The following is a 16,439-nucleotide window of genomic DNA, read 5'->3' as shown; positions in this document are numbered from 1 at the left end:
TGTGAAAATGACTACGCTACCCACAGCAATCTACAGATTCAGTACAAGCCCTATCAAACTACCAACGGCATTTTTCACAGAAGTAGAACAAAAAATTTCACAATTTGTATGGAAACACAAAAGATCCAGAGAAACCCCCTACCTAAATGTAAGGCTAGACACTATAAAACTCTTAGAGGAAAGCACAGGCAGAACACTCTATGACATAAATCACAGCAAGATCCTTTTTGACCCACCTCCTAGAGTACTGGAAATAAAAATAAAAATAAACAAATGGGACCTAATGAAACTTAAAAGCTTTTGCACAGCAAAGGAAACCATAAACAAGATGAAAAGACAACCCTCAGAATGGGAGAAAATATTTGCAAATGAAGCAACTCACAAAGGATTAATCTCTAAAATTTACAAACAGCTCAATATCAGAAAAACAAACAACCCAATCCAAAAATGGGCAGAAGACCTAAATAGACATTTCTCCAAAGAAGACATACACATTGCCAACAAACATACACATTGCCAACAAACACATGAAAGGGTGCTCAACATCATTAATCATTAGAGAAACGCATATCGAAACTACAAGGAGGTATCACCTCACACCAGTCAGAATGGCCATCATCAAAAAATCTAGAAACAATAAATGCTGGAGAGGGTGTGGAGAAAAGGGAACCCTCTTGCACTGTTGGTGGGAATGTAAGTTGGTGCAGCCACTATGGAGAACAGTATGGAGGTTCCTTAAAGAACTAAAAATAGGACTACCGTACGATCCAGCAATCCCACTACCCGGCATATACCCTGAGAAAACCATAATTCAAAAAGAGTCATGTACCACAATGTTCACTGTGGCTCTACTTACAATAGCCAAGACATGGAAGCAACCTAAGTGTCCATCGACAGATGAACGGATAAAGAACATGTGGCACGTATATACAATGGAATATTACTCAGCCATAAAAAGAAATGAAACTGAGTTGTCTGTAATGAGGTGGATGGACCTAGAGTCTGTCATACAGAGTGAAGTAAGTCAGAAAGTGAAATACAAATATTGTATGCTAACACATATGTATGGAATCTAAAAAACTAAACAAAAAAAAGTGGTTTTGAAGAACCTGGGAACAGGACAGGAATAAAGATGCAGCTGTAGAAAATGGACTTGAGGACACAGGGAGGGGGAGGGGTAAGTTGGGACGAAGTGAGAGAGTGGCACGGACATATATACACTACCAAATGTAAAATAGATAGCTAGTGGGAAGCAGCCGCATAGCACAGGGAGGTCAGCTCAGTGCTTTGTGACCACCTAAAGGGGTGGGATAGGGAGGGTGGGAGGGAGACGCAAGAGGGAGGGGATATGGGGATAGATGTATACGTATAGCTGATTCATTTTGTTATACAGCAGCAACTAACAGCATTGTAAAGCAATTATACTCCAATAAGGATGTTAAAAAAATAATGCAATAAATGTAATATTTCACTTTCACATTTTTCAACCAAAAAAATTCTTGAGACCTTTTTTTTTTTTAACAATGAGGATGGAGTGAGGGTAACTTGTATCAATTAGCTAAATTACCCAAGCTTCATAATGTTTAGATTTAGAGATGAGATAAACTATTGGTAGTCAAACTTTTTTTTTAGGCATCGAACTTTCTTCATTAAAATAAAATAAAGCCTTATTCAGAAACCCAATATGCAAAACAGATGAAAGCTAAATTACTCTGCCTCAGGGAGGGAGAAGTTGAGTGTGGAGGGGGGCAGGGGGTGGGGGGTATCACTGTTCCTTGCACCCACTTTCAATAGCAGCCAGGGAAGTGTTCCAAGGAACTAAACTTAACCAATGTTTTAGCCCAACTTCTGATTTCACAGATGGGGTAGTGAGACCCCATTAACTGCCTTGTTCAAGATCAAAGAGCTAATTATGGAAAAGCCAGGACTGCATCTCAGGTCTCCTTTTCTCACTGCAGACCATTTTACACAGCAGTAAAATTAAAGTACCACTAACAGTCTCATTCCCAAAGCCTGGATTTCTTGTGAAACCTTTCCTGACTCCCCTGAGGAGTTAGCTAACTCACAGACTCCTTTCTAATGTTTTCCCCCTTGCAGTTACTATCCATGTTCCTTTGTACTCGTGTGCTGCACTGCTGTCGTGTATCTGTTTGTTTAGGAGTACCTCTGTCTTTGATATTAAGTCAGTGACCAGAGACACATTTATGTATTGTGCATCACACAATACCTGACATAAGATCTGTTAACTGGATGAACCAATCAATACCGTAAGCTTATGAAGACTTGGAGTCATCATAGAAAATTCTCTAAAAGCTTTTCCCTAAAATGAATGTTATTTTCAATCATCTCACCCACAACTCAAGGAACTACTTGTGCTTAAATGCAGTTTGATAAATAATTTCTCTTAAAGGTTAAGAATTACTAAGCCAAAAGATTCAAACCAACAACTGAAATCTTGCCTTAGGGGAACGTTCGCTTAGAAGTATACGAGCTGACAAGTTATCTACAGAGAGTAAAATACCTGCATATTCTGGATAGCATATAGTGAGAGGGCTCTTTTTGATTTTTTCTTCGAAGAGATCCTTCTTGTTTAGAAAAAGTATAATAGATGTATCTGTAAACCATTTGTTGTTACATATGCTGTCGAACAACTTCATGCTTTCATGCATTCGGTTCTGTAATAGAATACAGCCAGTTTGTCATAATGGCAAGGATTTTAAGAAATATTACTTTTAAAAAATGAGCGTGGAAAAAAAAAGTATGGTAATACAATAGAAGTTAGCTGAAAAATAGGTAACATCCCACAAAAACATATTTTTGCCATTTAAGAACAAGCACACACTTTGATTTTAGGCAAGATGAGTGTCTACATCACTCATCACTTTTTTGTATTCAACCAGTACTTGCTGAGCGCTGGCAGCGTGTCACTGTGCTGCAGGACCCTGCGATCTAGAAATGCAAAGTGCAAACGTTTCAAAGGAGACCTCATTATTACAGAGTGAACTGAAGTTTCCATTAAAAGATAAGTAGAGTTTTTTAAAGATTAATAAATTAAACTGAAAAAGCTGAAACACAATTAGCCCAGTACCCTAAATATAATGGTGTATTAGGGAAGGAAACCTCCAATTCCTGTTTCCTGCCCTTCCAGGATCTGTGGTTTCAAAAGGGCACTAATATATTTTATAGTGCCAGAATGACAGAAATGAACATGTGCACTACACCTACTGCATGATAATTGTATATAAATTATTTTAATAAAAGAAACTGACACTTATAGCTTTTTTCTAATTAAAAATATTTTCCCCAGATTAATGGTACACTGAAACACATCTGAAAATTACATGACAGTAGCAAAGTATAACAGAGATCAAGGATTACTGAGCTGGCAGAAGTAATGAGTTAAGAAAAATAAACCTTGGACTATAATGGAACTAACTTTATTTTCATTTAGTATGTGGATACCAGATCTCATAAATGCCTAGTTAAGCAACTAGGGTTGAGGTGAGATTAACTTTTTGTGTTTTCCCTTTTTCCAGGATCCATCTGTTCTTTGTATTCTAAAAGGGAAATATACTAAACAAAAGTTAGAGAAAACAGCCTGAACTTTCAATTAATTTAGGCATTAGTAAGAATTCTTCAAGAATTTTTCACAGAAAAATTCTTGGCAACATCTCCAGCCCTTCATATGCCATGCTCAATCTTTAAAAGTGGTTCTACTTGCCATTTCTTCATCTTCAGCTAGAACCAGGTCATAGTCACTCAGTGCCACACAGAAGATGATGGCGGTCACTCCTTCAAAGCAATGAATCCATTTCTTCCTCTCAGATCTCTGTCCTCCCACATCAAACATTCTGTAAGAGGAAAAATAATGAGTTTGACATCACGCTGAATGTTCAGAGGCTCTGAGGAGTTCTATAAAAATCAACAAAAAAGCTCCAAATCGCATAGGGAATGTGGGATGGAAAGAAAGGAGAAAAGGATTTTATGGGAGGAATATAATGTCACAAATTGATTTTCACAAAGGAAAAAAAGTCTGCTGGTTTTTAAACCATTTTGTTTTTATCTCACAGTAAAACAAAACAAAAAACCCAAAATACCCTAAAAAAAATAACACATTCATTAACATATGAGAACACTTTAGAACAGAACATGAAAACAAATACAAAAGAAGGGGCAGCACTATAAGAATGCAGAGATAATAGAATATATTCAATTTGCTAAAGTCACAGAACATTAGAGGCAGAGAACATGGTCCCCTCATCCAACTACAAAATGTTTTCTCTCAGAAGCAATACAGCAAAGGAGAAACCATCCCAGGTAAGAAAACCTGGACAAGCAAGTCATATTTAAACAGGGGCAAACAAGCTGCCTAAATTAAAAAGTAAAACCATGGTATAGAAAAAAAAAAAATGAGATGAGATAAATGGATGGCCTACTGAATAGTCTGAAAATGAGGACTGAAAAAAACTCAATTTTTACATGATACACAACAGTAGACCATTGTAGGTTACTGTACAGGGTAGTAACACAAACAGTATAAAAACAATAATCTTCCTCCTTTCCTTGTTAAGAGTTTAAGTTAAGCACAAGTTGAAATTCACATAGATTACGTTATGCAACCTAGAAATAACCACTTACATAATGGAAACACTATGCAAACTGGTACATTTTTAAAGGCTCCATTTATCTAGATACTGCACTAATTAAAATAGTCCCTATTTAATTCTCAGGCAAAAAGAATTTTCCCTGTAGAACAGTTTTGGCCTATAAACCAAATCTGAGTACATAAGATCTGTACTCATTACAAAAGTAACTAGTATTGTTACTTTTATCATCATTTAAGTGCCATTCTTTCTATTAGTTTAGCTAGTAAATTGTTCATTAAGTTTAAGTATGCTATATAACAAAATGATTCTACTACACACTAAAATGGGTAAGATATAAAAAGGACAGCTGGTAGTAAAGATCAAACAAGAACAAAAGAAATTAAAATGATTACCCATTTGTTAAATTGCCAAGGAACACAATTTGAAGACAACTTTACCAAAAAGATAATATATTTTAGCTAACTTCTCTGATCAAATGTCACATATTTCCTGACCACTCCATGTAAAATAACAACAAAACCCACCCTGTCCCATATTATCCCTCTGTTGATGGCTGGTTTTATGTGTCAATTTGGCTAGGCTATCATACGCAGCTATTTAATCAAACACTAATCTGGGTGCTGCTGTGAAGATATTTTCTGGTTATGGTTAACATCTATAGTCAGTTGATTCTCAGTAAAGGAGATTATCCTTGATAATGTGGGCAGCCCTCATGTAATGAGTTGAAAGGCCTTCAGAGCAAAAACTGAAGTTTCCCAGAAGAAAAAAAAATTCTGCCTCAATACTGTAACATCAGTTTCTATCTGAGCCTGCTGTCCTGCACTACAAACTTCCAATTCGCTGGCACCTACAGTCATGTTAAGCCAGTTCCTTGAAATACACAGAACCTACTGGTTCTGCTGCTTGCAAGAACCCTGACTGACACAAATTTTAGTAGCTAGAGTGGGGTAATACTGTAAAACTAATTCCCAAAACTGTGCAAGTGGCTTTGGAAATGGGTAATAGGGAAAGGCTGGAAGAATTTTGAGTTACTTGACAGAAAAAGCCCAGAATGCCTTGAAAGATAGTTGGTTAGAAATACGGATATTAAAGGTGATTTTGATGAGACTTAGATAGAAGTAAAGAGGATGGTAGAAAAGCTTCTATCTTAGAGAACGAATATATATCATCATGAACACAGCGTTGAAAGATATATGAATGTTAAAGATGTTTTTGTTGAGGTCTCAGAAGGAAATGAGAAGTATATTATTGGACACTGCAGAAAAGGTAATCCTTGTTTTAAAGTGGCAAAAACTTGGCTTAACTATTCTAGTGCTGGGTATAAGGTAGGACTTGTAAGAGATGAACCTGGATATCTAGATTTAGCTGAGAAAATTTTCAAGCAAAGAATGCAAGGTACAACCTTGGTTCTCCTTGCTGCTAAAGTAAAATGCAAGATGAAGGAGAGAAACTGAGGAGTGAACTAATAAGCAAAGAAGAACCAGACCCACACAGGGAAGAAGGCCAAGGACTGGAGTGATATGACCGTAAGGCAGGGAACACCAAGGACTGCTGACAACCACCAGAAGCTAAGAGGAGGCAAGGGAGGATTCTTTTTTCGAGCCTTCAGAAGGGGCACAGTCCTGCTGACAAACTGATTTTAAACTTCTAGCTTCAACTATCAAAGAATAAATTTCCATTGTTATATGCCACTAGTTTGTGGTAATTTGTTACAGCAGCTTTAGGGAACTAGTATATCCCCGCCATCTTGCTTTATTTCTCTTTGTAGCAATTATCACCCCCCGAATCCTAAATAGTTATTTCATCTCCTCTCCTCCCCCATCCCTAAAACAACATAAAGGCAAAGACTTTGTTTTGGCCACGTTATATCCCATCCACTGGACAAACACACGCACTTCATAAACATTTGTTGAATGAAAGAATGAACAGTGTCTACAGAATATTTTAAAACACTTTCAATCAATAACTTTCAAAACACTTTCAATCAACTATTTTTTACCAATGGCATTTTTCACAGAACTTTAAAATTTATCTGGAAACATGAAAGACCCCGAATTGCCAAAGCAATCTTGAGAAAGAAAAACAGAGCTGGAGGAATCAGACTCCCTGACTTCAGACTATACTACAAAGCTACAGTCATCAAAACAGTATGGTACTGGCACAAAAACAGAACTATAGATCAATGGACTAGGATAGAAAGCCCAGAGATAAACCCACACACCGTTGGTCAATTAATCTATGACAAGGGAGGAAAGAATATACAATGGAGAAAAGACAGTCTCTTCAATAAGTGAGGCTGGGAAAACTGGACAGCTACATGTAAGAGAATGAAATTACAACATTGTCTAACACCATACACAAAAATAAATGGATCAATAATAGGTTAGTTTTACCATGTTGAAGATCTAGACCTTCCAGTTATGCTGTGGGAATGTTAAATATAAAAGCACTTTAACTTGATAATCAAGTAATATGAATACACAAGAAATCTTCAATTTATTTAATGTAGAAATGAATGAGGGTCATTCATATACTGGTCATAAAGAACCTTTAATCTAAGCCACTGCTTCTCAAACTTTAGTGTGCATTAGAATCACCAGGTGGGTAAGTTGATGCTGCTGATCTGGGGACCACATTTTCAGAATCACTGGCCTAATTCATAAGTCAAAGAGCAAAAATGACTAAGAACTAATATAACAAAGGATCAGACTGTGCACAGAGCATTTTCACTATTTCACAAATAGAGAATTATCTTCAAATTCTGAACTTCTATTTCTTTAACCCAAAACAAAGCAAGATTATAGTATGTTCTCCTTCATATGAAAAGATGAGACTTTTGACTAGTATCAAATAGTGAGTGAAATTGCATTTTCTTAGGTTTCTCTTTTTAGAGGGAGCAAGGGGAGGGAGGGAAGATGGAAGGGGATATATTGGCTATCCTGGGCTATGCTGTCTTACCCTCAGACTGTCATCTAATTCCACTGTGACCAAGGCTGAGACAATTCTAGTTGACCATATATAAATACCAACCCCATAAATGACATTCCACCCCAAAACCAACTGCACATTACATTACTAAAGAAAAGGAATAGAAACATGTTATGATGATTTTCTAATAGAAGGGATGCTTTAATTCTATATTCAGCAAAAATATAACAAGATAAAACTGTTATTCCTTTAAAGCAAAATAATCCTCATAGACACTTTCCATAAATGCCTAGTCACAGAGGTGATAATATATATTAAGTTATAATGCCTTATTGCCTCAATTTGAATTTGTTAATTCCCATACCACAAAATAAGTGAAACTGAAATTTTATATCAGCAGTTAAAAATCAGACAATGAATTTATACCACAAAACACACAAAATGATAAGCACACTCGAGTTTCCAGTAGAATTATTCTAAGTATATTTTTGCCCTCATTCTTCTGAGGCTCACTTAATATATAAAAAGCAAAGTTGAAACCATATGTTAGCAATGATAGTAATTTAACAGAATTCAAATCCAAAATAAGACAAAGTTTATTTGAAGTTCCTGACAGACCTATGTTTATCTGTGAGTCAGCAAGTGAAAACAGTAACTAAAAACATCCTGTGAAATTTCACCTCACCCAAGGAGACTAAATAGAGCAAGGTAAGTGGACTTCCTGGAAGGATCATGATGACAGACAACTCCTGATGTTGAAATGGCAACTTTGAGAAACCTAGGCTGGAAGTGAAGTGTATGGTCTGGAAGCAAATGTTTAGGGCGCATCTACTGAAGAACGAAACTGAATTTTGCACAGTTAGACTGCCCAAAGCACCAAATAATTGATGTGACACTTACCTTTGCCGTTTCCCATCATTTACAGAGCTCACGCCTCTATGTTTCCTTTTATAGACAGTAACCATTTTACGTATAAACCTCTGACAATGAGCAAGATTGGAACAGTCTGTTAAGAATCTTAAACAAGTTTGCCCTTACCTAACCAGGGGCCTACGTCCAGAATCCTTACTTGCTAACCCTAACCCCATGCATTTTCTCCTGAAACTTCATGGTTAGAATAAAGTCATCATCTGAACGTAACAATTTAAATTTGCTATAGAATATGGTCTTAAAGCAAGGTAAATAAAAACCAAAAAAAAAAATCAGAATTTAAGGTGTACTAGGATTAAAAAAAGACCCAAAAAAGCTTAAAATCTAATAGTGAATTTCCTTATAATTAAAATCACTTTATAATTTTTAAATACATCTGGCAACAGTTATCAAATAAGACAAATCAGATTATTTCAAATAATACTATTTTAATATTCCTCAGTTTGGTTATTTAATATTCTCCAAATAGGAAGCAAACTATAAGATTTCAATAAGAGATCATACCAGCAGGGAAAGGAAAAAAAAAAGCCCACTGACAGCAAAAAAAAAGAAAACAGAAAAAAATTAAAAGCAAATGCAAAACAGTATCATGTTACAGTACCAAAAGTTACACGGTCAGATAAACTAATTATGATCGATCTCTGTTTAAGAAAGCAGGGCAATGTTTGTTTTTTTGGAGGGAAGCTGCCAGGGAAAACTGAAATTAAATTTTAGTTTTCTGGAAAACTTAATTACATTAATCACTGAATGTGGGATAATGTAGTGATAAATGATAGTAACAAATGTATTATATTTAAAATACTTATGGAGAGAATCAGAGGTATAGTTGCATATATTTAGCTGTGCTCCCCACAACTTGTAATATTGAGCTTCTTTACGAGGTGAGCTGATGAATATCTGTTTTCAATCTTTCACTAGGAGCCTTTCTTTAAGATGGTTTCAGAAATTCTCCTTTACTATCATACTGTTTCAGAGCACTGGAGTTAACTGAAGCAAAATTCAGCAGTTTTTCTCATACTTTGAAAACTGTTACTTATTGGAAAAAGAAAAACATAGTTCTGTAAATCTGAATGTAATGTTTAAATGAACTTCCCTCAGCCCAGTTCATTATACAATGAGCGGACTAGACAAAATGAACTCCAGATTCCCTTTCATTCTAAAGGCTACCACTTAGTGCTTCTCTGTTCAGACTTAAGTTATAGTACACTGTAAATTAAATGAACATTTTTCATCATGAAATAGTACAAACATGAGTTTGCATAAATAAAAATCTTCATGAAAATTTTTAAAAAGGTAACTTTTAAAAATATTTCCATAAATAAGCATATATTCTATCAGTGAAACCTAAAACTGGATGGCAACACTTTCCCAAAATATAAAATATTAGAGCAGTACTTTCTTTTAAAAATAAAAGCCAAAAACTATTTTTATTTAAGTCACTGTGAAAAATATAGGCAAAAGGAATTTGCGTGGCTATTTTTTCTTAAATAAAAATATAAATATTCCTCCTGAATGTTTCTTGACCTCTTTCAGACCAAAATTCTTTTGTCCAATCAGGTGTGAAACATTTTTTGTAATTTCAAACTCTAAACATTTTAAAATTTTATTAGTATACCTTTTCTTCCTTAAACAATGTGTTCTGTATCTAAATTCATAAATCATATGTTTTGAAGATACTCACTTAAAATGAAGATCTTTGAAAGTAAAATGGGTTTCAACAATTCCTGTAGTTTTCACCCGGGTTCTGAGAACATCTTGTTGAGTTGGGATATAATTTGGTTGTGCAATTCTGTCCAAGTCATTCAAATAGCTGCAAAAATAAACAACAATATGCTAACAGCTAACACTGTCAATAAAGATCATCTAAACCAAAGAGTAAAACATTCTGATGCATGCAATACTCCAGATTACTGAAGTTTTTATATTTCTGTGGAATGATGTAATTTTAAGTCTATATCTTACACAACTCTCACAGAAATGAAAATTTTTATACTTCTCCAGCCACAAAGTTCCTTAAATATTTTAGTAATTCTCCTTGTTGGAAAAGAAAACAAAGTAATAACTTTATGAATATCCAAACTCATGGCACACTATGAATTTGTCCCTTAAAACTCTTTATTACACTTCTTTGATGTAGCACTGTGTTTATGTTCCAGACATTATTCGTTTGTTGAGAAATCAGAAAGCCTTCCTAAGTAGTGAGGAAACCTCTGGCCAAAGGCTGAATTCAATATTGTTCCTTTTCAACCAACCTTAAGTAACATACAGGAAAACATGACACATGCTCCTTCCTATACTCTACATTTTACTGCCTCTATGAATCAGTTTTGATATTTTACTTCTCATTGATTTCAGTCACTCATTCAACACTTTCTGCCAATGATGCAAAATACGTTGTGCTATAAAAATGTAGTGGTGTCGTACCATGCAATTCTTTCATTTTGTGTCCACTTATGTAGTAGAATCAATAATGTTACAGTCCAGGTATGGAGAGATTAAGGTGAACCTGAGTGGTTCAAGAGGGCTTCATGGATAGTGAAGGGTATAAATAGAAATCTGACAGGTGCAACGGATAAAAGGGAATGTCACTCACATCAGGAAAAGCAGTAGAACAGTGTGGAGGTAGGAAGAGTCACGTCTTGTATCTCAGAAAGTAAGTCCACTAGTAGGCTATGCATGGAATTAATCCTAAGGTCAGTTGAATGTGGGGAGCATCACTGGAGTGTTTTCTAATACTAGAGTGGAAGAGTCCAAGATAATTTAGACGATACTCTAGGTTTATTATAGAGAGGCACCAACTTTTGCAACTTTAATTGATGTTATCCTCTGAAACTGTTCCTTAGCCATTTAGAATGGGGTCTTACAAACAAAAGGAGCTCGATAAATATTTTATTTCTGGAGATGGGGTTGGAAGGCTATCCTGTGAATTAGTAATCAAAATGTTTTAGACAGTTAAGTCTATGTATGTGATGCTGATACCAGAAGCTGATACCAGAATACATGGATATGATAGCTTGAGTTATCTGTATTATATTTACTGAATTTAAAATAATCAATGTATTACTGCATTGGTGATAATCCCCTAGTACTTCATCTGTGTTTTTAGTTCCATATATATAACATTCACCTTATTGTAAGAAAACCTGACTTAAAAAACAAACAAACAGGCCATGGCTAGATTTTACTAATTGTCCCTTTGAAATAGTGAGCTATTCTTATTTAAAATTTACTGATTACTTCTATGTACATTTCTTTGCTTAAAACTGCTATAGTTCTATTAGCCTCTAAAAATAATGCACATTTATATTTCAACAAGACAAAAAGGAAAAACAGGCACTGTGAAAAACTTCAATTGTTTTAAAAGATCACAAATTTAAAATGTAAACTGGTGGTTAGATGGTCATAATGGGCAGCTTGGCAGCATCCCCTATCTCCGGTCAAGAATTCAGAAATCAAGATAGCTTGTAACTACCACAGGGAAAAAAGATTTTTATGATTTCCTTCATTCTTGAAAAATGGCTCCATTATTGCCATCTTAAGATCAGAACGACCAGTAGTGAAATAACGGGGAGCCAAAGTGACACGTTTCTTTCAGAGCGTGTCCAAGCACTGTGCACAGGAAAAAGGGTCTTGGTAAATATACTGAGGGGGGTCCAGAAAGATAGGGGGAAAGGAACTTCAATCTATTGTCCCTAAGAACCACCCCTTAATTATTCAAATAGTTCCCCTTGCTGGGCTCAGCTCAGAGAAACCTTCTCACCGTGAGTGACTTGCACTTAGATCTTTCTGCAGGTTCTGGTGGTGCCAAAGCAAGTATGGTGCACTAAGAGCTGTGTCCTTGCCCTAAGAATTTTTTTTCTAATTTTCTCTTCTGGCTTCTGTAAAGTTTGGTTTACTAATTTAAGGGCATGTTGCGTGATGACCACGTATCAGGCAATGGAGATACAACACTGGGAAAAAACAGACCTTCCTGAATTTACAGTGCAGTGGCAAAGATAAAAAAGAATCAAACAGTCGCAACATAAGTCAAATCACCTCAAAATAAATGTAAATCTGTGAGTAGTATGGAAAAAAATACATCACATCACGAATACCTAACAGGGAGTCAAAGGCCTACGCATTGAGTCGAAGACTATTTCCTTGTAGAAGTGAGGACACCAGTTGGAGAGATGGGCTACACAGCGATAAGAAGATGTTACATACACATATATAAACTATGTATGTAATAATTTATATGTTTATACACTTGTAAAACACTAAAAATACATATTGAGAAATATAGCACTATAAAAACTGTGACGGGTTACACAGTAATTTGTATTACTTATTCATTCACACTAAATCATTTACCTAACACTGAGTACTCTGACGTGCAATACATGACATGCTATACGATAATACGGTCCTCAGGAGCCACAACCCGTTGGTTTTCCACTGTGGCAAACTAGGTGTATTTACCTGGACCTTCTAATACCTGTCATCTTCTATTTAATCCTCACTTGTGTTCCTAAGAGCCAACAGCTCTGTCAAGAAAACTGAGTAAGTTTGGAAAGTAAAATGAGTGCAAGGCACATGTTTCTAGTCATATCATCTTTGACATTTCTGAGTGTGTGCGCCAAGTAACGGACACAAATCCTTGATTTTTTTTTTTTTTTTTTTAAATTCTACGTGGATCATCAAACAGAAAGCTCCCTGATTAGGTTTTATCAAAACTTCCTTTATAGACTTTTCTGGAGCCACCACCTGGAAAATCAGGGCAGGTTTTTCTTCTAAAAAACTAGACTTAGATATCTGTAAACAATGTCCAATGCAACAGGGCACATACAGTTGACAACTTTCAACTAAATCATTTACCTGAGTACTCTGTGTCACTGAGTACTCTGTGTCTGTCACTGGACAAGTAACTTCTCAGGCACTTAGTAAACAAAAAGCACACAAATCAGTTACCCTCCCCTTTGGCTAGCCCCAGGTAAACTAGAGATACACCCAAATTCAGAGTGAATTTTGGCAAGTTCCAATTACTTTCTTGGAAATATACTGGAAACAGCTCCATTCTGCATGTTTCAATTAGTTACATGAGTCCCTTGAGACAACTTTTGAACACAAGGGAAATATGAGCCTTGCTACCTACACACACACACACACACACACACGTAAAAAAGACAGAAGTTTTGAAATACTGTCATCCTAAATATCCTGAGTTGTATAAGAATGTGTCAGCCAACTCTGCATTAAAAGTGACCTGGAGGTATACCTGACTTCCAAGTAATTATTCATGATAGTGTAGTTCTGAAGTTATGATTACTTACTATGCTGCAGAATCATTAAGCTGGTACTCTCGGGACCTGTTGAAGCAGGCTTGTACACCACTGTCTTTCCACAATCTCTTTATAACTCCAGCAAGTTCTGCAGTCATAAAACCTTCCTCAGCAGCGCCAGCAAGCACAAAGAGTTGGCGGGCATCGTCCTGAAGATTCAAAGTCCATTTTTATTTAAAAAGTAAAAAGGCAGACACTACAGATAAAGTATATTATAGATTACAAAAAGTGCAATAGTGAATTTCCTTTATGCCTTTTATTGGTGTCATAACTTGGATTTCTCTAAAAGAACCACTTAAAAAATTGGCTTAATCAAAAAAGCATAATCTTAAATCATGAGTCCATGTTTTGTGATATTAGTAACAGCTATCAAGGCACTAAGGAGCTGAAAGAATGACGACACTTGCAGCTCATGAGAGAATATATTAACCAACTACCCACTGACAGTCTGTTGTACCCTTCTGAGAAAACAGAAGAATGTATGCTTTGCCTCTCCCTTACCAAAATGTTTCTAATCTAAAAAACACATTAACACCATTAGAGGTTATTTTTAGAATCTAATTAAATGTTAGCTTTGTGATATACTTCACAGATGCAAAATAAGTTCAGAGAAGGGAGAAATCAATGTGGGATAAAGCAAGAATAGTTCCACAGAATGGTGTGAGATTTTTCAGAAGACCTTAAAGTATGTATACCTTAAAATCAATGGGCCAGGAGATGGGGATAGCTGTTTGCTAATCCAGGCAAGGAAACAAAATAAACACAGCTCTGGAGTAGAAATACTCATGACACATATAGAAGAGAGCATGCAAAGTTTTTAAATGAAGGAATACTACACATAAATTTAATTAAATTTTGCTTAAGTTTTGAGGCTACAATATTTAGTTATTCTGATCCATAGTTAATCAAGCCCACTAGGTCAGTGTTGTCCAAAAGAGATATGAGCCACTGACGCAATTCTAAATTTTCTAATAGCACGTTTTAAAAAGTGTAAAAAAAAAAAAAAAGTAAAATTAACTGTAACAATATATTTTATTTAACCTGTATATAAAATATCATTTCAAAATGTAATCAATATAAACTTGAGATATTTCATATTACTATAGGTATTTAGTCTTTGAAATGTGGTGTTTCTTTTATACGGACAATGCATCTCAAGTCGACACATGTCAAATACTCAGTAGCCACGTATAGGTAGTAGCTACAGTGCTCTATAACACAACTCGAGTCTTCAGGTAATAACACAGTTAATACAAAAGTAAGGGATATGTGAAGTTACCATCTTCACAAAGATTCTTTCTGGCCTGAGATATGCAGCTTTATGTTAACTGGATACAGTCCATAATTTTTCTCTAGGGGCATTTTTTCCAATGTGGTGTAGTAGCTCTTTATAAAGTGATGGCACACATTATGATAAGGCATACAGAAGGGAAGCATTTGGTGACACAGGCTAGCAGAGGGTACTAGCTGACAATATAAATTCATTTACTGCCAGTTTGTGAAACATTTTCTTTTCAGATGGAACCCATCGTGAGAAATAATTAAGTCACTCAGCATGGGAACGTTATTATTCAAGCATATGTTTCCCTTTTTAGTAAATCACAAGAGAAATGCATGCAAGCAAGTAACACTTGTACCATGTCCTTAATAAACCCCAACAAAACACAATTTCAAGTCATTTTTAGCACCATTTACCGAATTCCAGTAAACAGTTACTCAATTTTCCAAATAATGACTTACATGAGAAATTTCTAAATTTGGTTATTTTTATTTTTAAGTGACATCAAACATACTTTTCTCCAACCATTTTAGAAAAGTGCTTTTCACTTAAGTGAGCTTTAAAATGAGCTTTCATTATATTTATTCAATCTCCATAAAATGTGTTGACAGAAAATACTAATGCCCTCTGATATGGGTCATAAGATCACGTTCTCTTCAAACTTTCCAGGAAAGAAGCCTGAAGAAGAGACCTGGGAAACTGTAGAAGCTCTATTTATAAACTGCGGCATTCAAAAATGTCTCCTCTTCACAAAATGTAAAGAAGCCTCTTTTCCTTAAAAAACGAACTGGAATATTCCTCTCCATGTCATTAGCAGGACATTCAGATGTCTGCAGATGAGCTTTAAGTAATAAATTTAAGCAGGGAGGTACTTTAGAAATTATTCTACCTAATGTTTTGTTTTGTTTAAAAAGAACCTGAGACATAGACCGTGCAATATATTTAAAGTTCCGCAGGTAATTAGTCGCCCAACCCCACGCATCAGTCAACAATTACTAAGCAGCCACTGCCTAAGACAAGATAAATCTGACAACTGCAGAATGGTGACAATAACCCTATCTTGTCATGGACTGAAGTCTTTTCAAGATTCATTTAAAATGTTACTTAAGAACATTTAAGAAAGAAAGACAAACTTGAGTGTACTAAAACAGTATGACATGGTGTCGAAAAAGGGTAGGGATTACTAAAGGGCTATAGGTAAGTAAAGCAGTTTACAGGAACTCTTTCTGCAGTGTTAAAAAGAAATTTATTTGCCAGGCAATTATTTGCAAGTAGCAAGGGAAAAAATCCTCGGATGTAGCCGAGTCAGTATGTTTTCATATGACTGAGAACTAAATGAAAATAAGATGGTTTAAAGAATGTAAATTCTAGTTCATA

The 16,439-nt window shown here is 35.5% G+C and overlaps 1 protein-coding gene across 2 annotated transcripts in view; it reads right to left on the bottom strand.

The window, feature by feature from the left end:
• Window positions 1-16,439, bottom strand: part of GNAI1 (G protein subunit alpha i1) — an 86,914-nt gene that overhangs the window by 11,193 nt on the left and 59,282 nt on the right. For both annotated transcript variants that reach the window (XM_024738096.1, XM_024738095.1), the window contains exons 5-8: window positions 13,775-13,932; window positions 10,147-10,275; window positions 3,722-3,851; window positions 2,522-2,675 (exon numbers count right to left, since the gene is read on the bottom strand). In XM_024738096.1, the coding sequence (XP_024593864.1) occupies window positions 2,522-2,675; window positions 3,722-3,851; window positions 10,147-10,275; window positions 13,775-13,932 (571 nt within the window). The remainder of the gene's footprint in view (window positions 1-2,521; window positions 2,676-3,721; window positions 3,852-10,146; window positions 10,276-13,774; window positions 13,933-16,439) is intronic.

Source organism: Neophocaena asiaeorientalis, unplaced genomic scaffold, assembly GCF_003031525.2.
Source record: "Neophocaena asiaeorientalis asiaeorientalis breed wild unplaced genomic scaffold, Neophocaena_asiaeorientalis_V1.1 scaffold170, whole genome shotgun sequence".
Lineage (NCBI taxonomy): Eukaryota > Metazoa > Chordata > Mammalia > Artiodactyla > Phocoenidae > Neophocaena > Neophocaena asiaeorientalis.
Note: the sequence above shows the minus strand (reverse complement) of the source record. Positions and strands in the feature narration are given on the sequence as shown.